Genomic DNA, 27,687 nt, shown 5'->3' with positions numbered 1-27,687 from the left:
ACCATCCTCCAAACATTCCCCAGCTATCCATCCTCCCGGTGCAAACCTCTCTTCCTATGGGTGATGCTTACACCCGCATGGAGGCCTATTGTCTTCGGTACAGCTGTACCTGGCAGAAAGCTGCTGCCTTTTGCTGATCTGCAGCTCAGAACCTAAGCCTGGAAAGCCAAGTATGTCGAGGCCCTGACGCTGCGAATGAGTCTTACCTGGGCACAGGAACTGTGCTGTCACTTCTTGTACAGCGGGCTCGATCTCCAGAGTGTAACTGCCCCACCTGAAGATAAGCTCATGTTCTATCAGGCAGCACGACCGGACTCTCTCTATCTGCTCTTTGCTAAGGACTCTCCGCCACATGTTCAGGTCAGTGATGTTCCCACTGAAGGACTCTTTCTCCTTGAAGGTGCCCCCTAGTGAATCTTGGTCTTGTCCAATAATAAAAGTTCCATGAGCGTAAATAGCCTGGCTGGCCGGTGGCCCTGCGGCACACAGTCCAGCAGCAGAGGCCTTCTTCTTCCCGTCGGCGTAGATGGCCCATGTCCCATTCCGCTGTTGCCAGGTGACACAGAAGTGATGCCACAGCCCGTCGCTGCGGAACACGGGCAGGTACGGGGAGTGGTGTCCGTGGACGATGATGGCAAATCGTACAAACCCTTCCTCATCAACAAAGCCGCGCAGCTGGAACTCGTTAATGAAAGCCGGGACAGCATAGGAGAAGACGGTGGAAATCTCCTGGGTCTTGTTGTCCCACTGGATGTGGGCACAGGCGGTGACAGCAGGCATCACGGGGAATTTGGCCAGTACCTTCACGTACTTAGTGTCTGTTTTGTTTCTGAACACCAGGATTGGTGCTGTGTGAATTCCTGGAAGAGGAACATTCAAAACTTCAGCCAAGACAGGGCAGGAACCTGGACCAAATCCTGCTCCCTCTCTCTGGGAAACAACCATTTCTTTTATTTCATCCCCACAAATTCTAACGACCCTTGACCCCAGCACACCACAATACCATAAATACATGCTTGAGGGGTCTCAGCTACTTTTAAAGGGGATGATGCTGGCTAGATTGATGCCCGGAGAGGGAAGGGGAGTTTAATGCTAGAGCATTTCTGCAATTGCCACTTTTGGAAGTGACGCTTCCAGCAACCAGGATGGTAAATAATGAATTTGGGATTAACTGCTCATCGCCAATGGCCCGTCTTCTGCAGGCAGAGCCTAGAGAAGACCTCCCAGATCACCCGACTATGCTCAGCACAGTAGTGATATGTGACTACCCAGTGCTGGATTGCTGCAACCTATGCCCCCAGTCATATTACTTATAGAATTACTTCTGCAGCTATGTTCCAGGGGACACATCCAGCAAAACAATCCTTGCCTTGATGCTGAGGTGGAGCATGGAGAATTAGTCCATGACACCCCAGGGCATGAGATCCCTCCTTAAAACTCTCCTTTACCAGGATACCTACAAATAACTGGATACTGGTGAGACATCTGATGTACCACTGTCTGGCCTGCTGACCAATACTCTCTCATTGTTTCCTTGTACTCCCCCTTCTCTCTGTGTCCATCTGTTGTCTCTTGTCCTATACTTAGACTGTAAGCTCCCTGGGACAGGTTCTGTCCTTTTGGCTTGTGTCTGTACAGCACCTCGTGCAATGCGGTCCTGGTCCATGCTTGGGCTCCTAGGCCCTACAACAATACAAATCACAAGAATAATTCTTCCAGACTAATAACTTCCCCTCACAATATCCAGACACATCTGTTTTGTAAAAGATGTATCTGACCTCTGGGCCTTCATGGGTTTCTTTGTCCCTGGCTAGGCCAAGCTAGTTGCCCCAATGCCCATCTTATACTCACGTCTCTGTTTGTGTTTGTGCAGGAATGCCTCCCTCTCGTCTAACCAGACAGAGCTTTGCACTTGGTGGGAGCGCAGCAGTTTGCTGACCGAAGCCAGCTCGCTGTCCCTGATCTCAAAGAGCAGCTGCGCAAAGCGTTGTTCACAGTGTCTGTTCGCATGCCACCAGTCCAAGGGGACGTCCACATATTCATAAACATCTCCCGAGGTTGCAATGGTGGCAGCCGCAGCACCAAAATCTGAAAGGCAGATGCGCAAGCTGGGCCACATGCTACACCATGCAGCACAGGAGCCAGGAGGACACATGTCAGTTTGGAGAAAGCACCAGAGCGATTTCCTCCTTCCCAGCCCATTTGCCCCTGGACGCCTGAGGCCTTCATTTCAACAGCTTCATTAATAATTTTATTAAGATACTAACTACGTGCCACACACCCACTCATGCCACCTGGGGTCAGCCTCACGCAGGAGATCAGCCATGCACTTGCAAACATGGGCTTTGCGCAGACCTTGAAAAGTCAGAAGCAGAATCTCGCACCAGAACGCAGCACAAAGGGACGTCGGCGAACAGGGACAGACTTTAGCCGATTGCCTCGGGCCTAAGATGAGGGAGATCTGAGAGCCTGGAAGTGTTGGCTTTCCCCACTCCCAGCCCTCAGATCTGATGCATCTATATGAAACACCCAAAACAGTGGCAATGTCAGGACAAAACAAAACACACTGCCGTTCACCTGAGGGACACACTTTAAGACATTTTAGTGAGACTCACTCAGGGACTGAAGGACAGAGCTTAGGCCCCGTTTTTCAGCTCCCCTCGGTTCCATATTTGCAAGTGGCAATTTGCACTCACAAAATTGCTCCCATATTGTTTGCACTCACAAATGCGTCACAGGCACAAATATCAGCAGTTGGACAGCGCTTACCTGATTTTCACCTGCTAACCTGGTAATTAGTTGTACAAATACTAATATTTACACCTGCAATCAAATTTGGGTCCAACAAATGTTGGTTGCAATTTACAACCATATAAAAAAGGGTGTGGGAAGGGGGCGGGGGGTAAACGTTAGCTCTTACAGTCCCAAACATATTTTCATAGATTCTCTGTGCTGAATATTGTTCACACAAAAAGACTCAAGTGCTGATTAGGACACTAACCTTTTGAAGTGTGATTATCAGCAAGGGCAGTAAAGTCTAAGACTTCTCTGGACAGGCTAGCAATCTGCAAGAAACAACACCGCATGGTGGGAGCAAGGTTTAGGCGATAAACAAAGAGGGTACGTTTACTGCTGAGTTCCCTGTTTAAGCCCATGCAGTCTGGTGTCTCTGCTCACACTGCACTGTTCTAGCAAGTTTTCCTTGTTATATACATGTCTATAAAGAACCTCTGAAAATAAACGTTTCATAGTGAAATACTATCCTCCACACAGTTACATGGGATAATCAGAAAATTAGAAATATAACAATATCCATTGCTGAGGCTCTAACAACAAAGTGCTATTATTAAAGTACCTGAATCTGCCAAGTGAAATCCACCTCTTGCTGAAACCCACCAGAGTATGACCAGTCGCAACCATCTCCTTTGGATTGTACCATCAATAACAAACCAATGACTAAATACATCGAACTATCAGAAAAGGTATAGAAGGGTTTATTCATTTTATTTTAGGAGATTAATTCCAGTATCACTCAGAATGACCTCACCGAGGACTCAGGCCCCGTGTTTCAACATCCTGACTGTTAGGGAGATGTCTTTGGAAAATTCCTAGCTGTTTTAAGAATTCAAATTATCCAGCTACTAAAAGCAATTAAGTCCTTGTAAAACTTACCAGAAAGCTGAGGAACCAGTATTCAGGTCTCGAGTGTTGCCGGACCATGTCGATTGGTTGGAAATCTTTCCCTCTCTGCTGGAATGGACAAAGCAATGATAGATAAAGATGTACTGCAGCCGTATAGCTAATTCTTGCATACAGAAATGGGGGGAAAGAAAATATCCATCCTAGGTAGTCTGCTAGGCCCACTCTGTGCCTGGTGCAGATGAGATACCAAAAGCCGATAACTGCAGAAGCTGTATCACTAGTTCATAAGTCGGACGGTTAGTGAACCTGCCTTTTCCTGCTTTTAACCAAATCAAGTCAGATGCATAAATTACATTTCTGAGCAGTGTCAAACCAGATCTTTGACAATGGTTCCAAGTAGGTGAGCTGGCCAGACAATGGGATCTTGTAAAGGTTTTGATAAGATGTAGCATAGGGACTAACCATCACAAATTGATACAACCCTTATTCCTTACAGGTGGGTAAACTGAGGCGCAGAGAGGCTAAGTGACTTGCTCACAGCCACACAACAAATCAGCATTACAGTTAAGAGGAGAGAAACCAGGAGCACTCCCAATCCCCTGCTCTTAACCACTAACCCTCTGGTGCTTCTGCACATACAAAATCTATTTCTCAATAGCCAATCCTTGGCACCTAGAGTCCTATGAAAATGATACCACATGGAGATTTCGAAAGCTATCTTTTCAAAAAGCAAGTAGGGGGCTGACATTGCCCAAAGAGGAAGTGCTGATCCATTTGGCAGTCAGAATTTAAAATAAAAGCATTTGGAGACCACGTGAAAGTGACTCTGGTTCTAACAGAGCAGCCTGCAGGTCTGGAGGAAACAGACATTGCTAGCTGGCCACGGGTGGAACACCCTCCTCACCCTCCCTCCCCCCAAAAAGAAGAAAAAAGCACATTGACTGAGATGCTAAATGCTGGGAAGACAAACAAAAGAACGCATTCAACGTGACTAGATGGGAGGGGCCAAAGACCAAGAGTCAAGGGACTCTCATGGGACTGCACAGAAGAGAAAACTAGAGAAGATGACCATGTAGCAATGGGATGACTGACTATAATGAGCATTATGTCCACACGCCTTGCAAATATCACCAGTCTCCTGTGGCAAAGGCAATTAATACAATGGAAAGCTAAGGGATGTTGATTGCACTTTAGGACAATGACACTTTGCTTTAGTTTTATATTAACTTGTATCAGAGACAAAGAGATCTGAACATTTAAAAATCTGATTGAAAAACAAGCTTCTTGTCTATTGGAAGGGAAAGTACACTCATATTATTTTACCTTCTCTAGTGTCTTTCACCCCAGCTTCACAAGGCCCTTTATCAGCAATGGATTGAACCTCCCAGCACATCCCTTAGGTAGGTGTTGGTTTCTCCAGGTGTAAACTAGGAGGTGATGAGTCAGAACCCAGGGCAGATCACGCCACACTTACTTCTAAGACCATTTTCAACCTATGAACCACAGGGAGAGCTGTGCTTCTCTGGGACTGTGCAAATCCCAAAGCCCAGGACACAGCGTGTGAGAGCTGGGGACAAAGTGTTCTTGGTTAAGGGGATCCAGCGGTGGAATAATCTTCCAGAGGAAACCAGGCCAATCCAGAGTCTGGTCATCTTTAGGAAACATTCCAAAGCCTTCCTCCTTGAGAAAGCCTTTCCAGCATAAGGAATGAACACTCCTCCTATTCCTGAACCCCACCTGCCCCCCAAAACAAACAAATATCCTAACCCAGAAACTCCATTTAGTCTGCTAGTGACCCTCCTGTTTCTACTAAATTTATGTGGCAGACACCTAGATGCTACAGCAATGGGTGGCATGGATAATAAACCCGCTAGGTAGACAGTAGGGGCAGAGCCAGGAATGAAACCCAGACTTTCTGTTGACTAGCTCTGTGCTTTAGCCTCCAGACCAAACTCCCTCCCTATAATAAAATGTGTCTGCTAAAGGAAGACTTCATACTCCAAACCCAAACCAGCAGGATACCTGGTATTTCCCACCATCAACCCTTCAGGGGCCTAGAGGTTTAAAGAATCTATTGTTCCCCCAACACTGTAACTAAGAACCAATTATTCTATCCCCTTCATGCAATATTAATTCCTTCATACCTGAACCGCACTGGACACCAGTCACACACTTACTCTTCTTGCTCCAGGATTTCTTCACTTCACCGTAAATTATGTACAATCCATACCTGTCTGGTGGGTGAGTCTGGCTCTGAGAGCGGTCTGGGGGCAGAATGGTTCTGGGGTGCAAGGTGGGGGGAAGGTAATTGCTTCCACAGGAGGGGTGTTGTGTGCAGGTTCAGCAGCTGGAAGGCTGATATTGTATATAAACACAATATCTGAGACCCGCAGGATGAATCTGTTAATTCTCACCCCACAGCGATGACCCAGGGAGAACTTTAATAACCTCCTCTCCCCACAAGGAGCCAGCCATGTACACAAGCCACACAAAGCAAGATACAAAGCACTGAGCAGCTGTACTGTCAGCTGGTCATTATGCTGAGACCACCTAACTCCCTGTAGGTCTCTGATGGGACTGGAGCCAATACATACCTGAGAATGAAGGCGATGGGCTGAAAGACTTAGTTATAAAAGTTGTGGGATTTCTTATTCTTGGGGGAGGTTTTGCCTGCACAGACTTCCTCTCTCACAGCCCATCTGGATATTGTACATCCACTTGCAAAGTTTTAAAAATCATTTACTTAAAATCAAACTCGTCTTGTTTTGAGAGAAACTAGCTAATACTGAATAGATATTAATCTGTTGAAACTGGACTTCGCACCAGATGCAAAAATAAGCAGGAAAGCGCTTAAAAGGGCTTGATTTTAAAATCCAGCACTGGTCCTTTGTGGCAGGAAGCTGACAGATAATCTTCCCCGGGTGCTACTTGGTATTGTGTTATTCTGAACAGTTTAATCATTTAATGTTGTATTCCAGTGGGTAAAACCCACAACTGTTGTGACTATTTTTGTAAATCCACCTTCTCCCCCCCTCATCAACAAATCTTCGAAGACTGACAGACACAGGGCAACCCGCTCCTCAGCTGCACCAAATAACCAGCCAGGCAACTCCAGGGGAAAATACCCCACTCCCCCAAGACAGTGGCTCTCCACCTTTCCAGACTACTGTACCCCTTTCATGGGTCTGATTTGTATTGTGTGCCCTCAAGTTTCACCTCCCTTATAACTTGCTTACAGGATCAGACATAAACATGCAAATGGGTCACACTGTTACTGAAAGTTTGCTTTCTCATTTTACCAAGTAATTCTAAAATAAATCAAGTGGCATATAAATACTGTACTTACCTTTCAGTGGGTAGTACATAGAGCAGTACAAACAAGTCATTGTCTGAACGTGTAGTTTGTCCGGACGGATAGCTCAGTGGTTTGAGCACTGGCCTGCTAAACCCAGGGTTGTGAGTTCAATCCTTGAGGGGGCCGTTTAGGGATTTGGGGCAAAAATTGGGAATTGGCCCTGCTTTGAGCAGGGGGTTGGACTAGATGACCTCCTGAGGTCCCTTCCAACCCTGATATTCTATGATTCTATGACTTTGCTAGTGCTCTGTAGGTAGCCTGTTGTGAAACTAGGCAAATCTCTAGAGGAGCTGATGCACCCTGGCAGATCTCTGCGTACCCCTCGCTGGGAACCACCCCCCAGGGGACTGCCCGGGCCGGCAGCGGGGCTTTCCGCTCCGCAAACGCGGCTCTGACCCGGGAGCGGTTCCCGCGCGGAGCGTCCCTGCGGAAAGCGCCCGCGGCCAGACCCGCTGGAGGAACGCGCCGGTCCCCGGAAAGCTGCAGCGGCTCCGAAGGGCTCCCCGGGCCCGGGCCCGGACCCCGCCTCCCCTTACGCCGCCCGAGCCCGAGCCCCAGGCCCGCCCGGCTCCAGAGAGGCGAGTCCAAGCGCAGCGCCCCGGGCAGCCGCCCCCCGCCCCGGCTCCTACCGTCCGACGGCTCCGGGCTCACGCCGGCCCCGGGGCGCGGGGCGCTGCTGCCCGTATGGCCTCCCCGCTCCGCGACGCCCGGCTGGAGGGGACTCGCCCCTGCCCGGCCCCGACGCTCCCTGCCCCGAGCCCGCGGCGGCGGCGGCTCCGGGCCGGCCACTCACATGCAAATCGCAGCCTGGGGCGTAACCGCGGCCGCCTCCCCTCTCTGGGAGCCGCCCGGCGGCCCCTTGCCCCGCGGCCCCCGCCGTCGGGGGAGGGCAGCCGGCTCCTGCTCCAGCCCAGCCGCCGGAGTAACGCTGACAGCTGCACTGGGGGCTCCCGGCAGCCAGGCCCAGCTCGGCGCCCCTCCTCCGGCTGGGCACCTGCCCCCCTACCCCGTTGGAGCCTGTCTAGAGCCCAGCTGCTGGAGAAAGGAGCAACAGCAGGATCAAGCACAGGGGCTGGCCCTAGCCCACTCCTGCCGGCAGCAAGGAGCCCCAAGGACAGCTGGTTAGAAGGGGGGCAGCTTGCCTGCCACCCCAGCCCAGGGGCTAGCTGCTAGGGGAGGCTCCTGGTAAGAGAGAGGGTTGGTGTTTCTTGAGGACCAGGCCCTAGACCAGCACCAGATCATCAGCTCTCCCGGAGAATTTAGGAAGGCACCAAGCCAGGCTCTGGTATCAAAAAGGTTGAGAAACAGCGATAAATACTTCTGAAAAACTAGCTTTGAGAGCCATGTATCTCCCCTGAGGCTGGGCCTGATAGACATGTGGGTGCCCCATAGTGGGATGCCCTAACCGGCTTTGCCCTTCTACATCCTACTAAAGACCTCCAGTGTTTTCACCTAGCACCACACAGGCAAACTAAAAGCAGCCTTCACAGCCCAGGGGAGTTTCTCCAAATCTGTTTATTTTACATTAGAGCAGAATGACAAAACATTGGCTTTTTAGTATTAAAAATTTGGAAAGCATGGACACGTCAACATGAAACCTTTTGGACAACAAGAGTGGAGGGACATGATTTGGCCAAAGCAGGTCAGAGAGCCCTTTTGACAAGAGATGCTCTAACAAAACTAGTTGAATTCTTTTTAACAAGAAACAAAAAGGTGAGAGAGATGGAGGTTGTGTTGCTAATGTACATCAGCGTATTCAGGGGTCTCTACTTAATACCTTACTAGCAGTTTGTGCCACTAAAGACTCCCATGAAAGAGGTGAGATCATTAAGGTAATTATTACATGCCTGAATTTAAACACTTTTTTTTGTTAAAGCTGGGTTGCTCCCACAATAAATAAGTGTTATTTAACTTCAGTTACAAACTATTTGCTTTTCACCACTCCGTAATCAAAGGAGTAAAACGGACATTAAATGCCTACTGCCTTACAGATTAGAACAAGGTTTATAAAGGTTCCCAGGTTGGACAACGTGTGAAGTGTTGTTGTGATTTTCAAAGCCACATTCCCACCACGGTCCCTGTAGCAGAGAGCCTGAAGGCAGGATTTTAAGACTAGAGTATTTGGGCCACCTCCACAGTGCCCCAGCATTCTTAGCCTCTCAAGGGAGAGGCTCTCTTTTGATTAATGCTCGATTCAGCTTTGCTACAGCAACACTCACATAGTTCCCACTCCTCCCCCGTAAGTGAATGCTTGAGTCAGGCCCTGGATTCATGGGCAACTGCCTTTTGTTCTTCGGGGCCTCCATCCCGGAACGAAGGCAATTATCACAGCCCAGTGTCTCTGCTAGTTGCAATAAATCTCTAGCAGAAGAATGGACCTGGGAGGCAGCTGCTTCGGTCTGCTTAGTCACCGTTGCCAGTTGGTAAACTGACTGATGAGGAGATTCAGCATGAGCAGCACTGCACAAAGCATTAAAAGTCTTGACTTGCTTCAGCTTTGCTAGGTCTGGGTCCTGGTCTGTTGTGAGGAGCAGGGGAAGTGGTCAGAGCCAAAACCAAAAAAAGTTCAGATTGCATCTTTCATCAAGTATTTAACTAAGTGCTTTCCTGCTTACAGGGAGGCCATTAGGACTTCCACAGCACTTAACTAGCTAGAGAACTTTGCAAAACCATTAAATAGTTCTAACACTCCAACTCAAGAGGTAAGTGTTCCCCATATGCCCAGGTGTAAAATAAGGTTAAACAAGTTTTCCTAAAGCAGAGTGCTGTCACTGGTACACCCAAAATGGAGATGCAGGTGTCCTGACTTTGTGCTTGCCTAGGCTGTGCTGCTTTCATCCCCCTCCTGAGATATGGCTATAGTACCTGCCTTTTACAGATGGGGAAAGGGTGGCGGAGGACAGGAGAGAAGCAGTCCTTGCTGAGTACTGTCCCCCACCCATTCTCCACTCACTTCCATGAATTTACAGTGGTGCAGTTTCATTGACCTACTGCAGATTTAAAGAACCAAAACAAAGATGTGTAACAGACCACCACCCAATGTTTCCTGAAGACAGTTTAGCTGTGGAATCAGTTAACTCTTGGGCTGAAAATCTTCCAGAGTTGTGTGCCAACATGTTTCACTCTAAATATTTTAAACAGTAGCTGGTCCTAGTGAGGGTCAAAGAAAGAGCCAATTAATTATGTTCAGAAGCTGCATTTGCTTGAAGCATATTCTCAATATTCCTTGTAACTAGAAGGAAATCTGCAGCATGTAGTTGCACCTGCAAGCAAGACCACCCAGCAATTTGAAGACCATCTCCAAATGGACCAGACAAGAGTAAAATGAGTAACTATGAAAAAGCATTACTTTTCAGACAACGCAAAGCAATTGTAGAGGCCCATTTCCAAGCCACCTGGAGAGCATTCAAGTCACAACTTAAAGTTTTATAAACAGGAAACATGCTCTTGAAAACTCAGATTTGGAGGTTTTTCTGACTTCTCTTGTTTGAGGGATTCAAATTCCCTCTATTAAAAAAAAAAAGACTTATTAGCTAGACTAGAAACCTGTTCTCACCTCTTCTCTGCTATTTAACAATTTTCCCTAAATTCTGGCCTATTGTTTATATTCCAAGAGGCATCTCTGCAGAGGCTGGGGAGGAGCAATCACTTGGAGTGTAAATTAGTGAAGCAGGCATATGTCTTCCCATGAGGCAGGCTCCTCAACAAAGCAGCAACTCCACAGTGTGCCTTGGACACAAAAGAGGTACTTTAGAAAGCACTTTGATGAATGTCTGTATGGCAAGCTAGACAAGTGTCAATGCCACACGAGTTCTCACCCAGAGAAGTTACCATGTGACTTCAGTGAACAACCCGTCTTTTACCATGCCCAACCAATGGAGATTATTCCGAGAACAACTGCACAGCCCCTGCCCTTTCCACATACACATGCACTCACCCAGAATATTTTGCATTTCTCCATAAAACACTGCAGAGAGCTGCCAACAGAGAGGAAGTGTCTTCTGACTTCCTCTGCCAGCTAAAAAGGAGAAAGAAGTGAAGCAAGCACAGAAAGTGAGTCTTGGGGCACCAAGCAGCAGGTATCATTGTGAGTGAGAGCCTGCACAGCTGTATGGGAGATGGTGGGCACTGGCTCAGAGTCAAGGTCTTAGTCTGGTAAACTGGATGCCCTGCTGTTGAGGCAGCACCACTGGTGAAGAGAACATTGGGAAGCAATATCAGGGCAGGCTGTAGGATTTAAGGCCTTTGTCTCCTCACTTCATGGGGGCAGGGGGAGGAGAGAGAAAGAATAAATGTGAGCAGATTCTCTCCATCCCCAGATAACCAAGAACAAAGTCAGCAAGAGGAGACTGCACTGATTGGTGCATCCTGTAGGTTTTGCCTTAGACTACACTTAGCCTAGGTGAGCCCCAGTCAGACTCACTGCCACAGTAAGCATAGGATGGTCCCAGAAGTATGCCCTTATCCACCACCCTGTAAGCCAACTCTGCACGTGAATTCCCCTCTCCCCAATGAAAATGGAACACTCCAGTCCATTTCCCATGCACGGAGCAGCAGAATCCCTGCCAGCCATTCAAGGGACACCTGAGAAGAGGGACGAGTGTCTACACAAATAATTACTCTAAGTGTAAACAGTAGTCAAGCCATCAGTACATTGTCTCTCATGAGGCCGTTATAAGTACAGGAGGCATTCTAAGGCACCCACTGTCTGTGTAAGTAGGAATAAGGCCATCGGGAGAGTCGGTTGTGATACAAACACAGCCTGCTTACTCAAAATGTTGTGAGACACCTGAAGGTTTCCAGTTAGTGGTGGAATGACGGAGCAAGCTGTGCTGTTGACTCTGGGGAGTAACCAACCTTGGGTTTGCTTCTATTTAAGTATTTTCAAGCCAGTTAAATATCAGATTACATGGGATCGATTTAAAAAAACAATATTAGTTTTAGACGGAATTATACCATATTAGCAAAAGTTCTTGATCGCACATCACCACCACAGCTTGCAAATCTTTCACACAGCTTCAGAGAGGAGCTTCTCATTTACAGGGCAGTGATACCTGTATACTCAAACAGACTCAGCAAATATCTGCCAAATCAAGTAGGAACCAGTGTTTGTAAATGAGATGCAGAGGTGCAACAAAGCAAGGGAGCATGTTCATTAGGTCACTTTGCAGCTCATGGGCCCCTACAGTTAAAGTTTCCCCCAACCCAGTAGGGCGTGTGAATCTACTGCAGCATGTGCTTTTGCCACTCCTCCTACTGCGCAAGGCTGGCCTCCATTGAGTTTCCCCTCAAGTTTTGTTTGAAAGGTTTGCACAGGTAGCGAGAACGTCCGCCAAGTCTTCCCCGAGAGGGCATTCGCAATTATTGCGGTTAAAACAGCAACACCTCCGACACACCCCAGTGACAGAGCACTTTGCTTGCCAGCTTTATTGCTGCAGCAGCTATTCTACAAGAGCCTCCACACCTGGAAAGTTACAGTACCTGCTTCTCTGAAGACAAGTTCTGGCGCTGCAGGTCCAGGAGTTCCTCTGTGTTCTTATGAATCTGCATGTGAATATAGCTTTCTGCCCCTCCAGTGACTGCCTCCGCCACATTGTTTGGGAGGAACTGAAACCACAAACATTCCATCTTAGTGACGTGTCATCGGATTATCAGCATTGCCTATTTCACAAAGCATTCTGGGAGGGACAACTCAGAGCTGGTCTTATTCACTACTGAGGAATCCACTGATGAATACTGGGGCAGGGGCTGTCGGGATGGCTAGTTGCCAGGATGCAAGAGTAGGAATTGAAGCCTACATTTCCCTCAAGCTCAGTCACTTCCCTCCCATCCCCATTGCAAGCTACAAGAGGAGACAGATCAGCTCCTCAGGACCAAAATTCTCAGCCATTCCTGCCCCCAACCCCCACGACCCCACTCTCAGCAGTCAAAGCCTCCAGAGCTGCCATCAACACAACTCTTACAATGCAGATATACATTGGCAATCTGCCAATTAGTCTCCAGCACACTGAACATTGAGAACTTGGGTACAGTATAAGCTGGATTTTAGATCTTGCTATGAGCAGGAATACTGGGCTACTCATAGTATTGTTAACCTGAGCATTTAATTCCATTAAAAAAAGCCTATCCCCTTTCTCTTGGGAGATCAATCCATCACAGAGATTCCACTTTGCCACAGAAACAGGAGAGATTACTGCAGAGTTTAGCTCCAGCCAGTTAGAAGGTATACCAGGCCTGGTTTCTATCCCAGCTGAACCCCCAGGTCTGAGTAGGAATGTGTGGCAGAGAAACTTTCCAAGACGAAAGTTGATCAGTATTCAAAGAGTGTTTGGCAAATATTTGGACTTGGATGGCTTTTTTTTTTTTGGTAGTGTAGCAAGCTGTTTGTCAAGCAGTACAATGCCCAGCTCCCAAGGAGGTTCCCACAATCCCAGGGAGCAATTAGAGAGCATAGGAGGCTCTGAACTATCACCCATGGAAGGGGCTCTCATCAACTGGCCTCTCACAGACAAGGAGCAGCGTCAGCATCCGTGGAAGCAGCATTTTGATTGACAACTGGACAATCATCCCCACCTCCCTCAGGCAAAGGTTCAGCCTTACCTCAGCTCATTCAAGATTGGCTTCCAGCCCCACAGCAACCATTAGCTGGCCAAGCCAGCTAGCAACAGCGACCACTGACTGCTCAATTTGCTCCTTGGATTTCAGGATCATAGATGTAATTTCACATTCACAGCCCTGCAGAAGGGAGGCAAGAAGGCCGGCGGCACATGTTCAAGTTGACTTTCTTTAGATTTCATTACAAGCATCATCTTTGCAGTGCACACTTAGCGCAGCAAGGCTTTTACAGACAGACACTAGCTCATTAGAGCCCCAGGTTTACACACATTTTCTAGGCAGAGCCATTCTTGCAGGCTGCTTATTGCCAGATAGAGTGGGGAACATTTCTGCTATTCTCTCCCCTCCCCCATTACAGTGCTCATTAGACAGATTATTCCTTAGCAGCACAATCACAATGCACACATAGGCGATGCCTCACTGCTGCAAGGATTAGTTTGAGGCGCATTATAGCCTTAAGTAACATGCCTGAAAAAGGACTAAATCAGCAGATCAGCAACTCTGAGTCAGGGCCACCCCTGTGTTCTGCAGAGGTCCAGGATTCTGTGGACCTGGTTCCAGTCAAATCAGGCAGCACTATGGAGGCTGTGTGCTTTGACTCAACTCGTGGCAAGGAGGAGGGGGAATTAGAGAGAGACACCCCTCTGGTCAGATCAGGAGCAGCATTAAGGGCTCCCAGAAGGGAGGCTGGACTGAGTAGGTTTGAAGTTGTCAGGTGTCTTGTCACCTCTCCAGCCTTTCCCCATACAGTCCTCAGGCTGAAAATTCAGAGTGCAGAAGTTCAGGACATTCTGCCTGGTTCTCTGCACCATGGTACAGGCTCTGTCACAGGCTCCTGCCTCCAATGGATGGCAAGAGCTAGGGAGGTGAACAGGTCTAGCAGAGATATACAGCATCCAGGGTCACCACCACCTAAGTCTACCCTCCCATGGGAGCCAAGCTAAAAGGGTAGGACAAAGCCATTAAGCTAGTAGTGGTGGCAGCATTAAGAGTTTCTGCAGCCACCTTGCTGGTATTTGAGGCCCCACATCCTGTGAAGCAAATGGTTCAGTCTTAAACATAATGCAAGATGACTTCTCATGCAACAGCCGCTGCCCGTTCACCAGCTTCTCCTCCTCATTACAGGGTTAGGAGAGTCCATCGCCATGGTCAGGCAATGGAATGGCCTTTCCCAGGAGCTCTAAGGGGACAGTGACTTACATTCAGCAAGAGGGCAACATTCCCACCAAGGTTCTTCACTTCAGCCTCTAGATGGTCCTTCAGAGCACCAGATCCAGGAGCACAGGTCTCCAAAAGCCTGACACAGACTGCTAGCTGATCTATTGAGGAGGAAACCTTGATGATGAGGTAGGCCTGGATGCTTCTATCATCAGACACTGGGAAGGGTGGAGAGGAAAGAAGGGGGACCCCTATGTTAAAGGGTGAGAAAAGCCTAGGATGGGTTCCAGGGTCTGGAACGACCAGGCAGACTCCATCCAGCTGCTGGTGTAAACATGACCCAGCCAGCACGAACCCATAGCAGTGGCTGCACTGGACGCCAGTGCTGCTTTCAGGCCAGCAGTATCTTTAAGAGGTGGCTGGCTGCCAGATTCTTCCTCTTTTCCAAGAGCCTCCATTGCTGAATTGATCAGCAGCTTGCAGACAGCAGCACAGCTGCCATTTGGAACGGGAGCATCCAGAGGCCCTGGGGCGTTAGGCAAAAGGGTGTGGGGGGGAAACTCAACGTGCTGTTTTGTACGTGCACTAGGTAGCTGGACAAAACCTGGAGAGCAGTCGAACAGACATGTTCTACGTTGAGAAGGACTGAAAAGAAGGGGGGGGGGGAAAGTCACCCCAAGGAGAGAACTGAAGGGTCTGAACCTCCCCGACCCCAAATAAGCAATTGAATCAACTGATTGTCAACATTATTGTGTATAAAAGTATCTCAAGTCAAGTCTTCTATGAAGAAGGCCTTTAATGTCCTGAACTTTGTCCTTGGAGATATGGACACGGGTTATGGCGATGAATGTGTGAACGCGTACATGTGTAGAAAATTGTAATTGAACTATAGTGCAACTGCAGCAACACCTCACAGCCGCATACAGAGGCAGTTGGGCAGGTGTCCCTGGCCAGATGTTTTGTATGAAACCCACGACAAGCACCTAGCATTGTCCAGCCAGGAAGAGAGAATGGTTGATAAAAAGTTCAGTTGTTCCAATATTTTCCCATTAAAAGAAAACCCCAGTCTGGGAAACCCCCCTGCTCTGTGTACCCATAAATTACCAGAGTTAAGGAAAAGCCCACTGCAAGCCCTGTAAAAGGGAAGGAATTTAAGTGAAGGCTACCCAGAAATGGAGGGCCAGCATCTAAGCTAGGGGTTGTCTGATGTGCTGGATCTCTGTAGGGCAGAGGGCATGCTGGGAAGCTGTTTGCAGTAGGAAATGGAATTTAGCCAATAAAAGAGTGCAAACTCAGGCGTTATGCCTTTATATTCATTTTCTGTGTAACTTGTGTTTGCTTTCCCTCACTATTTCATCTTTGAAACTATGATTTTTCTATGAAATACACTCTTTTTACCTCAAGCAGCTCTGTTGTACAAACTGTGTGCACCAAAGTGAACTGAAAATTGAGGGCAGGTTTCACACCTTTGGGGTGACAAACCAGAGGGGAAGTCTGAGTGGTATCTAAGAACCTGAGGAGACAGATTCGGGGGGCCCTCATGACCAGAAGGGATTTTGAGGTCACCCTGAAAGTCATAACTAGGCTAATGGAAACCAGAGTGGGACCTTATGTCAGCTGGCTCCTGGCGTCAGAGCACTGAACTGTAGCATTAAGATACCTGATGAAGTGAGCTGTAGCTCACGAAAGCTTATGCTCAAATAAATTGGTTAGTCTCTAAGGTGCCACAAGTACTCCTTTTCTTTTTGCGAATACAGACTAACACGGCTGTTACTCTGAAACCAAAGTTACCAGGCAGGCAGTGACAGAACCCGCATTGGTCTGGGCACTCCCAGAAACATATAGGAACTATAGCTGGCATTTTTAAAATTTAGTATCCTAACTTCAGAATGACGCAGTCTGGGGTAGGGAGGAGGCGTGAGAGGAAATACAGCAGTGCTCCTCACCTGGCCAAGCCCAATGTCTGAAAATAATCACCTCCCCCCCCTCCCCCCACTTCAGACTCCAGAGTGGGTGACAGGCTCCATGTGTAGCCAGTGGGCAGCATGGGTTACTTGTGTGGTTACTGCCTAGTGCCATTTTCATTAATGGGAACCCAATTTTTTCCTTCTGTTGGAGAAGGAATTAAGGAGCACTTTGATCTCCTGATTGCCCTAGTTTTATTACCTTTTTTTTTTAAACCCTATTTTGATATGCGCAAAAAACAGAACCGGACCCTGCTAGTTCATCATTACGTCTAATACTGTTGCATTATTGATGTTAAGCAGCATTAGCACAGAAGAGGTATTCAATGGTGTATAACAAGCCTACTTACCTTTCCCCAGTACCTTTCCTGATGTCTGAGAGGACTCCTGCACCTGACAGAAAACAAGGAGTTTGAGATTAGCTGGCCAAGCTGCCTGCATCCTTGTGGGTTTGTTTCTCCCCGCCTTAAGAAAAGGATCCGATCCACTCCACAAGAGTTAAAGCATAGATGGGATGCTAGTGCTTCCCTTCGATGTAATGGGATTACACCCAGTGGCTCAGGGAGTCATCTCCTGGGCTATGGGGCTTTAAGCAGCATGAAGAAAGATTCACATCTGCTTCTCCCCAGCCCTTCCTTACCGTTTCGTTTCCTAGGAGAGCCATTAGGAGCTATTCTGTACCACTTGCAGAAAGATGGGAAGCTGGACTTGGCTCCAAAGAATTTAAGCCCCATTCTTTGACAGCACAAAGAGCAGAGAAAAGGTTCTTAGATTTCTTACCTGGAGAACTTCAGGCTTGTGACTTAAACCCAGAAGGTACCTGGGCCCAGTTCCAGGTACGGTTAGCTTGAGCCTACAAAGTCTTAAAATGGTTTGAGTTACCAAGTACCTCAGAGACCCTCCTTTATGCTGTCTGGTGTAAGGCCATGGCATTGGAGCTCAGCCAGGCCACTCAAGCTAACTGCTCCCCACTTTAGAGGTCAGGAAGGCTGTGTTAGTGGGACACCTGGGGAAGTTGCCCTTCCCCACCATTTGGTTCACCAGGGAGAGACATGTGTTAACTTTCAAGTCATGCTGTGAGCTCTATTTGTTCTGTGTAGTTCTTTCTAGGAGTCAGGGTGAGTTGAGTGCCCAGAACCGGGTCACGGGAAATTCGGTGCTTTCAGGGGTGGAGGAAGGGGGGGCGGTTGGAGTGCAGGAGGGTTTATGTGCTGGTTCACTTTGAAGTTCATCCATCTATTTCGAGCACTGTGGCAGCACATTTTAAACAGAGAATTGTGCAAATGCTAATTCCATGTGCTATCTGCATAGTGTGTCTAGTACCCAGACCTTCACATTAGTAAATGTGTTGTGTTTTGTAACTAAACTCCCACAGAGACTTTAAATGCTGAGTAGTCACCCCTTGATGTTTTCAGGGCACCGTAGAAAGATTTCATATATTTAAGTCTTGATGCAGGTTGTATTTAGACACTACTTGAGGGCAGTAGTTGGAGGAACTGTAGCCAAAGTTGGATTTGTATCAAATCCTATTTGATGTATATTTTGGATGGGCCACATTGCACCCAGCTGACTGCTCTGGTACTGCTCAGGTGAGGAGAAGACAGTCCTTCCTTTCCCAGGCTCAGACTCAGTGTTGCTGGTTCTATTCCGACGCCAGCCTTCGTCCTAGGCTCATTTGAAGAGTCAACTTTGACCATTTTTTTTTTTGAATGCCTAAAACAAACCTCGCTGAGGCGGTTTAACAAGCTCCTGTAGACATGCCAGGCTTAATCTTGCTTTTCCAGACCCTTCGTATTGTCCAGACTGAAAGCTCAACACAGAGCCTCTTCCATTAATTGCCAGTTTTATGTTTTCCAGTGACAGGCATATTGTCTGCAGGAACAGACTCAATTGTGTCCCCACGCAGCAGGACACCAGCTGCTGATATTTCAGAGCCTTTCGAGGGAGGCTGGGCAAAGCTCCTATTTAGAGCTATCATCTATAACAAAGCAGAGTAACCTAGGAACTTTTAGTGGAAAAAATAGGAGCCGTAGCCATTATTCTTCTTATTCAGTTACTCTCACGCCACTGACTATTCCTGTCTGCCATCCACCCAGCACTAGACAGGCCATTCGGTTCTATTCCCAGACACCCCTCCTCCCTACACCTTCACTCCATGCAGACAAGCCCCTCCACCCCTTCTCTCCTCCCCCACCCCCATCAGTTTCTCCTAAAAGGATTTGGCTGGCTTAGCTAGTCACCCACATCACATCCAGACTGGCTGTTGAACAGAGTTGGGAAGCCTGTTTAAAGCTGGATTTCAACAGGGTTCTCACTAAGCCCATTTCTGGTCCCGGGCTAACCAGGCCTCGAAAGCCCAAAGCTGAACACTCCCTGCACTTCAACAGGATTTCAAGCCTCTGCCCCGTTAAATAGCTCAGGCCCCTTTAAGCTGTATTCTGAAAGCACACAGTGTGCACTAGCCTCAAGGTAGTTGTCCGAGGGTCATTGTGGTAACTGAGGACTGGTCAGCAAAGATCTCAGCCATGTCCTTCAGTTGTTGGTTTTCAGACTAATGCTTCTAACAGAGTTTGACCCAGGCAATGCCATGCTAAAAGCTGATTTAGCTGCAGCAGAGTTTACATACGGTCCTTGCTTCCAGCCCACATGGATGGGGCCACATTTGCTAGATCTTCCTTACTACCCCAGCAGCAGTGGGCTCTGCAGACCATTCCTTCTGACCTGTAAGGATGTACAACAGAGGCTGACCAGGTTCCCAACAGCAGGCAGCTCTCCAGATTATCGAGCCAGTCAGAGTTCCCTCTGATGCATGGGATCACACATAGGGGTAGGGTAGAAATCCCTCCCGCATAGAAAGGTTCAGAAAATCCCATCTCTCCCCCTCACCCATCTCTTCCATTTGCCTCTGCTATAAAATTCTAGCTTTTGTCCTAAGCACCACACTATGAAGTGCTATCAGAGCCGTTTGTCTTGACTAAAGCACTAATGCTGTTGGACTCCTCCGGTCTGCCTGCACCTGTTCGGTGATGGAGATTTCACAACTGCTTCCCAGGTACCAGTCAGATCATAAAAGAGGCCATCTCCATTGCCAGCACAGGGTCCCTGAGGAAAAGATGGGAAGCATTTAATATAACGTTTGAAACCTCAATAAACTACACCTAAAATTGGAGAGAAAAAACTGTGAATGAACAAAGCATACTGGAAGGTGTGCCCTCTGTTCTGAAGGGTAAGCACTTGCCAATAGGTAGCATTTTCCTCTGCAAAAGTCACATTAGGAAATAAAGGAGGAAACTGAGGCCAGACCTGTTGCAGTACTAGACATGAACATGGGGAGACCAGTGGTGCTTCAGCCTTTGGTCAGCAGGTGGGGAGAACGTGAGCAGGATAGATCTGCTGAGTATAGCAGGGTGTACCAAGGTATGAATGTAGTTTGAACTCTTGGTTTTCCTCATGTCAGTATTAGCCAGAGGAGTAATTTTGCCTTATTTATTGGTATCAGAACATACATTATTTTCCCCTTAACCTCACATTCTGGTGGCTTTTAGCAGATTTCCTGGGCTTGGACTGGCTATTGCAGGAGGCACTGCTAAGGAAGAACATTTGGCTTTGACAGCCATTTTTAGAGGAGGGGATTCTTGTTAATCTGTGTCTGGTCTTTCAATCTCCACAAAACTGCTCTCCTTCTATTGCATCCCCAGCAGCACATAAGGTAAAAGTGCTGTGTCTGGCACATCTAGATCTCCTAGGACCTTCAGGAGTGCCTACAAGAGCCAGGATTGGAGGTTGAAGAGCTCACTAACAACCTACACAGGTGCGACAATCGCGTGAAATGTCTGCACCAACTTTTAGTGACAAAGTTTAAACAATAACTGTAGGGAAACATTGAAAGTTTTCTCTTCTCCCTGCCCTTTTCCCCCTTTTATTCAGGCAGTCACAGTATCCACTGAGATTCCTCACAGGGCATGGGCGGAGCTCCAAAACAGTAGCATTAGTAATTTAACAGGCGTTCCCTCATTAACAAAACAAAGTAGTCCAGGTAAAATTTAACTTGGTCTCAATGCTGAGGCTTTGATTTGCCAGTCCAGGAGAAGGGATAGTTACTAATGATGTCTCCACGAACAGCACGACCCCTCCTAAGGGACAGACTAGCAGTAGTACTGAAGAGCAGGAAGGATGCAGACCCAGAAGAGCTGCAGCAGACTCAGTTTCAACATTAAATCTCAGGCTGGCCATGTAAAAACATTTTGCAGTCTCCACTGCCCTTGGTAGGATGGCTGCACACCAAGAGAGCACAAAGCCAAATTTCCCCACGCTTGCTTGTGCCATGGCACAAGAGAGTCTGGAGTTGGAGTGAGTTTTTTTTCAGAATCACAAGTTATCTGGCTTCTTTCAGTTTCTTACCCTGCCCACGTAGCACTGAAGTAGCAGCTAAAGCATGAGACTGTACCTGATGCTTGTCTCAAAGAGAGAAATGTTTCTCGTCAAATATTTCTAGATTCCACAGAGTGTAGATCCCAGTTTTGTGTTGGTGACTTGGGTGCACACAGTTGCGGGTTCTCCATTCATAGCTGGTAGGTCATACCTAGAAAACCATGCACGGTTCTATCATTTGGAAGTGTGACTATCGGTCTACTGTTAATCTAAGCCCAGTAGCCCCAGCAGTGACTGTAGTTAGCAGATGGATGAAGAAGAGATTTCATGTGTTAACATTTCTCCCCCATGAACAAGCTGAACTTTCCACCACATGCCATGGTAACTGGATGCATTCTTAAATTCACAAGAAAGCTGACAGCAAGTACACGCAAGCTCTTGTTAAAGATACACCTCTCAAATACATTCACCAGCCATCCAGAATCGTGCAGGAGAGGCCCTGCTGGAACATGAAGCCTGCCCCAAACTGTTACTCCTCCGTTACTACTCTGTTATCTTCTTCTAAAACAGCTTTAGTGATGTTCTCTCTGAGCCACCCACTTTCCCAGTATCCAAGTTTGCTCCCACTTAAGCCATTACAAAATCACAGTGGAAGTTTCATGGCAATAGCGAACCAATTCTCATCATTCTGGTTCAGACATTTGTCCACAGTTACCACACCCCTTTTTCCATTTTGTGCCACACAAGACTGGTGTGTGAAGGGTACTGGGTTCCATCCACACCGGTGGTGTTCCTTAAGGAAGCACATTCAAGTTGCACTCTACATTGGACTATGTAGCTGCAGAACCAATATCTAACAGAATTCAGAACAGCCAGCTTCATTTTAAGAGGTTTAGACCTCTCTGCCTTTTATAAATTTCTTGAGCGGGGTTGAGACCTAACTCCAGCAAACAGGGCTACCTGCTGAAGATTGTGTGCTTGTTTAAGTTCTTGCTAATGACGTTGACTTCTTGCAGCATTATAGAAAGCTGGAGGGCTGTCCACTGAGCTTGGTTTAGAAATGGAAACAATTCCAGTAAGTTTACCCAGACAAGAAAAGCCTGAAGTTTAGTTTGCGGAGGATTTGAAAAACCTTACTCTCCGTGGACACAATCTTCCTTTCCTGCTCTTTGGTGGCATGCGTCGCTGTAGCAGCTCCATCTCCTGAGCTAGCTTCTCTTTTTCCTGCTCAAGGAGCTCCAGGAACATGCTGCATTTTTGCTGGGTATCCTGAGCCTTCAAGAGACATGAGCCACAATTCTTTCAGCACACCACTACAGTACCAGTTAAGAACACCAGGGCTCTCCGTCCCCAGACTCTTCCCTGAGGCCATCACTCCTTGAAACACTAAATCCCCAGCTCTTGTGACTGACCAGCCATTCCATCTTAATGCTTGTAGTCACAAGTTAACCATTTAAAGAACATGACTCTTATTCATCAGGTGCAGAAGTGTGCTAGACTCCTCACAGACAAGTCTAAGCCCAAAGAGTTGATAATCTAAATGATGCACTAGATGGGATAGCATCCCAGGGAGGGGAAATCCAAGGACAAATGTAGTTGGAGACAGAATTATGTAGTTGCCCACATTTAGCATCTAGTACATTACTGGTGGCACACACAATTTTAGGGTGGGCTATTCAGAAGTGCTAAGCATTGACCAGACTGTATTCCCAATGAAATCAGATTACCGCTGAGTTCAACAGGAGTAGACTTAAGCCAATACTGAATGCATTGAAAGCCATTTAATTACAAACCTTTATTTTCTAGCAGTGCTGCACAAAAGAAGTTTTAGGAATAGGTCTTGATGCTCTGAACTAAGGGATAGTTTGAACGGTGTAGAGGGATCTGTGAGAGAGACAAAAGGGGTATCCAGGCAGGAATCACTGCTAATGGAGAGGATGAGGCAGGAGAATGCTAAAAGGAGGGGGCGGGGGGAAGGTAGGATGACGTGTTATGTAATTTTATCTCAATGTAATTACAACGTCAGCAGGTGCTATGGAAAGAAAAGTCAAGTCTGCCACCAGTCATGTATGGGAAAGGACGCACTAGCCACGTTTGGTTCGTAGGTTTTGTTTAAAGCAAAGCTGTTGGCACTGCAGTAGCAGAATCTGTGACTCCTCCAAGGACAGTCACATGCTGACAAACACATTCTTTCTTCTATAAACTACTTCAGAGCTTGGTCTTCTGCACCACAGCCTTCTACTTACTGACCTGAGTGAGGGCCGGCAGCTGCACAAGTAGCTCTTCAGCAGCCTTCCTTGTACTCAGAAGTTTCTTGTTCATTTCTTCTTCTCCCTGAGGCAGGCAGAAGTGTGAATTAAGGCCATTCTCCCCCACCCCCGACAGTTACCAGCTCCCACTGAAATATCTGCCAGGGCCTCAACAGTGAGCACGCCAACCTGGAAGCTTGAAAGCAAAGCCTCAGGAATGGGCATTTCCTCTCCAACACATGGGCTATTGCGGGGCTGCTCATGCAGGTGTGTGGGCCATACCGTGTACATCCTGCAAGGCTGCTTTTGAATGACTGCCTTGCTTCCTTCCCAAATCCACTGGAGAACAGAAGGTTGGAATTTTAACTTCCTGCTATAAGGTGAGGGTGGAAAGGAATCGCTTGTTACATGGATTTCAGGTGGGTCAGAAATCTGAAGCCAGATTTTCCTAGAGTTCAGAGGTGCTTAGATCAGGCACATTTAATTCAGAGCCTCCCACCCACCCTTTGACAAATGTAGGCTGTGGTAAATGCTATTCTTGAGACCCGCTAGCTTCGAGCATGACCATTAACATAATCGGCTGTTTCTCATTGATGCAGTTTGAATGGCTGAAGAGTGGAGGGTGGATTTCTTGCTGTTGCTTTGAAATGGGGGGAGGCACTCTAAGAAACTTACCAGTTGTTCTTCCAGCTGTTTGATGTTATTCTCATAAAGCCTCCTTTGAGCCCATAGCTCCTGCTGAGCCAGCTCCTTGGCCATCTGAAGCTCTTCCATCATTTCCTTCTGTGCCTGCAGTCTGGCTTCCTCCACCTCTATTTCAATTCTGGAAGTAGAAGAAGAGCAAAAGCAGAAGTGGCCACAGCCTGGGCCTACCTTACTGCTTCCTCAGGTTATGGAATGGGACTTTCAATGAACTGTTACTGATGGCCCCAAACTCTGCCCATGAGCAGACTGCTGCACTGGGCAGCACAGCATGGGGAGGAGGTGACCAGCCCTCTGTGGAGAAAGAAGCGGTTCGGGACTATTTAGAAAAGCTGGACAAACACAAGTCCATGGGGCCAGATGCGCTGCATCCGAGAGTGCTAAAGGAGTTGGCGGATGTGATTGCAGAGCCAATGGCTATTATGTTTGAAAACTCATGGCGATTGGGGGAAGTCCCGGACGACTGGAAAAAGGCTAGTGTAGTGCCCATCTTTAAAAAAGGGAAGAAGGAGGATCCTGGGAACTACAGGCCAGTCAGCCTCACCTCAGTCCCTGGAAAAATCATGGAGCAGGTCCTCAAGGAATCAATTCTGAAGCACTTAGAGGAGAGGAAAGTGATCAGGAACAGTCAGCATGGATTCACCAAGGGCAAGTCATGCCTGACAAATCTAATTACCTTCTATGATGAGATAACTGGCTCTGTGGCTAAGGGGAAAGCGGTGGACGTGTTGTTCCTTGACTTTAGCAAAGCTTTTGACACTGTCTCCCACAGTATTCTTGCCAGCAAATTAAGGAAGTATGGGCTGGATGAATGGACTATAAGGTGGATAGAAAGTTGGCTAGATTGTCGGGCTCAATGGGTAGTGATCAATGGCTCCATGTCTAGTTGGCAGCCGGTATCAAGTGGAGTGCCCCAAGGGTCGGTCCTCGGGCCGGTTTTGTTCAATATCTTCATAAATGATCTGGAGGATGGTGTGGATTGCACCCTCAGCAAGTTTGCAGATGACACTAAACTGGGAGGAGGGTAGATATGCTGGAGGGTAGGGATAGGATACAGAGGGACCTAGACAAATTAGAGGATTGGGCCAAAAGAAATCTGATGAGGTTCAACAAGGACAAGTGCAGAGTTCTGCACTTAGGACGGAAGAATCCCATGCACCGCTACAGACTAGGGACTGAATGGCTCGGCAGCATTTCTGCAGAAAAGGACCTAGGGGTGACAGTGGACGAGAAGCTGGATATGAGTCAACAGTGTGCTCTTGTTGCCAAGAAGGCCAATGGCATTTTGGGATGTATACGTAGGAGCATTGCCAGCAGATCGAGGGACGTGATCGTTCCCCTCTATTCGACATTGGTGAGGCCTCATCTGGAGTACTGTGTCCAGTTTTGGGCTCCGCACTACAAGAAGGATGTGGAAAAATTGGAAAGAGTCCAACAGAGGGCAGCAAAAATGATTAGGGGACTGGAACACATGACTTATGAGGAGAGGCTGAGGGAACTGGGATTGTTTAGTCTGCACAAGAGAAGAATGAGGGGGGATTTGATAGCTGCTTTCAAGTACCTGAAAGGGGGTTCCAAAGAGGATGGATCTAGACTGTTCTCAGTGGTAGCGGATGACAGAACAAGGAGTAATGATCTCAAGTTGCAGTGGGGGAGGTTTAGGTTGGATATTAGGAAAAACTTTTTCACTAGGAGGGTGGTGAAACACTGGAATGCGTTATCTAGGGAGGTGGTGGAATCTCCTTACTTAGAAGTTTTTAAGGTCAGGCTTAACAAAGCCCTGGCTGGGATGATTTAGTTGGGGATTGGTCCTGCTTTGAGCAGGGGGTTGGACTAGATGACCTCCTGAGGTCCCTTCCAACCCTGATATTCTATGATTCTACATGCAAAGGGAACCCAGAAAGACATCAGTTTTGCAGAGGGATCAGCAGGTCTGCTTCAGAACACCAAGGACATGGAAGTCCATTCTCCTAGGATCTAGTCAAATCCAGTGAAAATAAGAGGGGGAAAAGTTATCCTACAACATCCACCATGTAATGGGATTTGGTGCATCATCACTTGGCATGAACATGCTCTGAAATGCATGCTCTTATGTTTCCTCTACCAGCTCCTTCTGCATTACTGTTAAGTATTTCACACTGATACAATATTAGAAGGTTGAAATGATTTTATGGGTGTTTATGTCTAAAAACTGGAAGTATTTTGAAACTGAAGAGCATCTAATGGAAAACTCAAAGTTAGCAATTTCAGTATGAGTTGTTCAACAATTAAATTAGAAGAGATGCAGGGTGAAAAGACCTGTTGAGTCCTAGCCCATTCCTGCCCAGTGTGGGTAGTATACCTCCAGGCTCACCAACATTCTCGCCACTCATTTCAGAAGGATCAAAACCAGTTTATTACGATTGAGGGTGCGACAGAGAGTCAGGGCTCCTGTCTACTCCCTGGAATCCGATAGTTACTGGTTCAATAAAGATAGAATTCGAGAGAGGTACTTGACAGCATGATGGCCCAGTCAGCTATGCTCCCTTTGAGATCAGAATCTCTTCTAAGTCTCACATTCATTCAAGTTTCCATGTCCTCTGTCTGACAGCTACAGACTACAGACTAGGGACCGAATGGCTAGGCAGCAGTTCTGCGGAAAAGGACTTAGGGGTGACAGTGGACGAGAAGCTGGATATGAGTCAGCAGTGTGCCCTAGTTGCCAAGAAGGCCAATGGCATTTTGGGATGTATAAGTAGGGGCATAGCGAGCAGATCGAGGGACATGATCGTTCCCCTCTATTCGACATTGGTGAGGCCTCATCTGGAGTACTGTGTCCAGTTTTGGGCCCCACACTTCAAGAAGGATGTGGATAAATTGGAGAGAGTCCAGCGAAGGGCAACAAAAATGATTAGGGGACTGGAACACATGAGTTATGAGGAGAGGCTGAGGGAGCTGGGATTGTTTAGCCTGCAGAAGAGAAGAATGAGGGGGATTTGATAGCTGCTTTCAACTACCTGAAAGGGGGTTCCAAAGAGGATGGCTCTAGACTGTTCTCAATGGTAGCAGATGACAGAACGAGGAGTAATGGTCTCAAGTTGCAGTGGGGAAGGTTTAGATTGGATATTAGGAAAAACTTTTTCACTAAGAGGGTGGTGAAGCACTGGAATGTGTTACCTAGGGAGGTGGTAGAATCTCCTTCCTTAGAGGTTTTTAAGGTCAGGCTTGACAAAGCCCTGGCTGGGATGATTTAACTGGGAATTGGTCCTGCTTCGAGCAGGGGGTTGGACTAGATGACCTTCTGGGGTCCCTTCCAACCCTGATATTCTATGATTCTATGATTCTAATTGAGACTTATGCAACATTGCCATGTTGAAATATTGATTTCGCCCTCCACACGTAGCTATGTTGCCCTCCACATGTAGCACTGTCTGGGGCAGTCTAGGAGCTACAGTCAAGGCAGAACCAGCCCTAACGAACACTCGTTATTTCAGGATGTATTTTTGAAGCAAGTCTATAGTGCTTGTGAAAGATGCCAGATTCGAGTATCGCAGTCATTTAGCTATTTTATACTACCCCCCCTGCCACACCCACACCCACCACCAACTGCAGGAAGTTTCCCTTATTCCCCCTACCCACACTAACATGCAAG

The 27,687-nt window shown here is 47.5% G+C and overlaps 2 protein-coding genes across 2 annotated transcripts in view; both read right to left on the bottom strand.

Annotated features, from left to right (window-relative positions):
* ADGRD2 (adhesion G protein-coupled receptor D2) overlaps positions 1 to 8,000 on the bottom strand; it is a 62,156-nt gene extending 54,156 nt beyond the window's left edge. Inside the window, exons 1-5 of the mRNA XM_073314537.2 lie at positions 7,791 to 8,000; positions 3,673 to 3,750; positions 3,002 to 3,065; positions 1,852 to 2,088; positions 207 to 860 (exon numbers count right to left, since the gene is read on the bottom strand). Of these exons, the coding sequence (XP_073170638.1) occupies positions 207 to 860; positions 1,852 to 2,088; positions 3,002 to 3,065; positions 3,673 to 3,720 (1,003 nt within the window). The 5' untranslated portion in view covers positions 3,721 to 3,750; positions 7,791 to 8,000. The remainder of the gene's footprint in view (positions 1 to 206; positions 861 to 1,851; positions 2,089 to 3,001; positions 3,066 to 3,672; positions 3,751 to 7,790) is intronic.
* Positions 8,001 to 9,156: 1,156 nt separating this feature from the next.
* The window catches only part of LOC140899390 (kinesin-like protein KIF14), a 42,961-nt gene continuing 24,430 nt past the window's right edge, over positions 9,157 to 27,687 (bottom strand). Inside the window, 14 exon segments of the mRNA XM_073314817.1 lie at positions 9,157 to 9,515; positions 10,347 to 10,392; positions 10,935 to 11,015; positions 12,479 to 12,604; positions 13,631 to 13,732; positions 14,813 to 14,988; positions 15,126 to 15,296; positions 17,375 to 17,469; positions 19,751 to 19,836; positions 21,206 to 21,252; positions 21,255 to 21,316; positions 22,066 to 22,171; positions 22,269 to 22,380; positions 24,030 to 24,177. Coding sequence (XP_073170918.1) covers positions 9,157 to 9,515; positions 10,347 to 10,392; positions 10,935 to 11,015; positions 12,479 to 12,604; positions 13,631 to 13,732; positions 14,813 to 14,988; positions 15,126 to 15,296; positions 17,375 to 17,469; positions 19,751 to 19,836; positions 21,206 to 21,252; positions 21,255 to 21,316; positions 22,066 to 22,171; positions 22,269 to 22,380; positions 24,030 to 24,177 — 1,717 coding nt within the window.

Source organism: Lepidochelys kempii, chromosome 16 (genome assembly GCF_965140285.1).
Source record: "Lepidochelys kempii isolate rLepKem1 chromosome 16, rLepKem1.hap1, whole genome shotgun sequence".
NCBI classification, from domain to species: Eukaryota; Metazoa; Chordata; order Testudines; family Cheloniidae; genus Lepidochelys; species Lepidochelys kempii.
The sequence above is the reverse complement of the archived record's forward strand: the minus strand, read 5'-3'. Positions and strand labels throughout refer to the sequence as shown.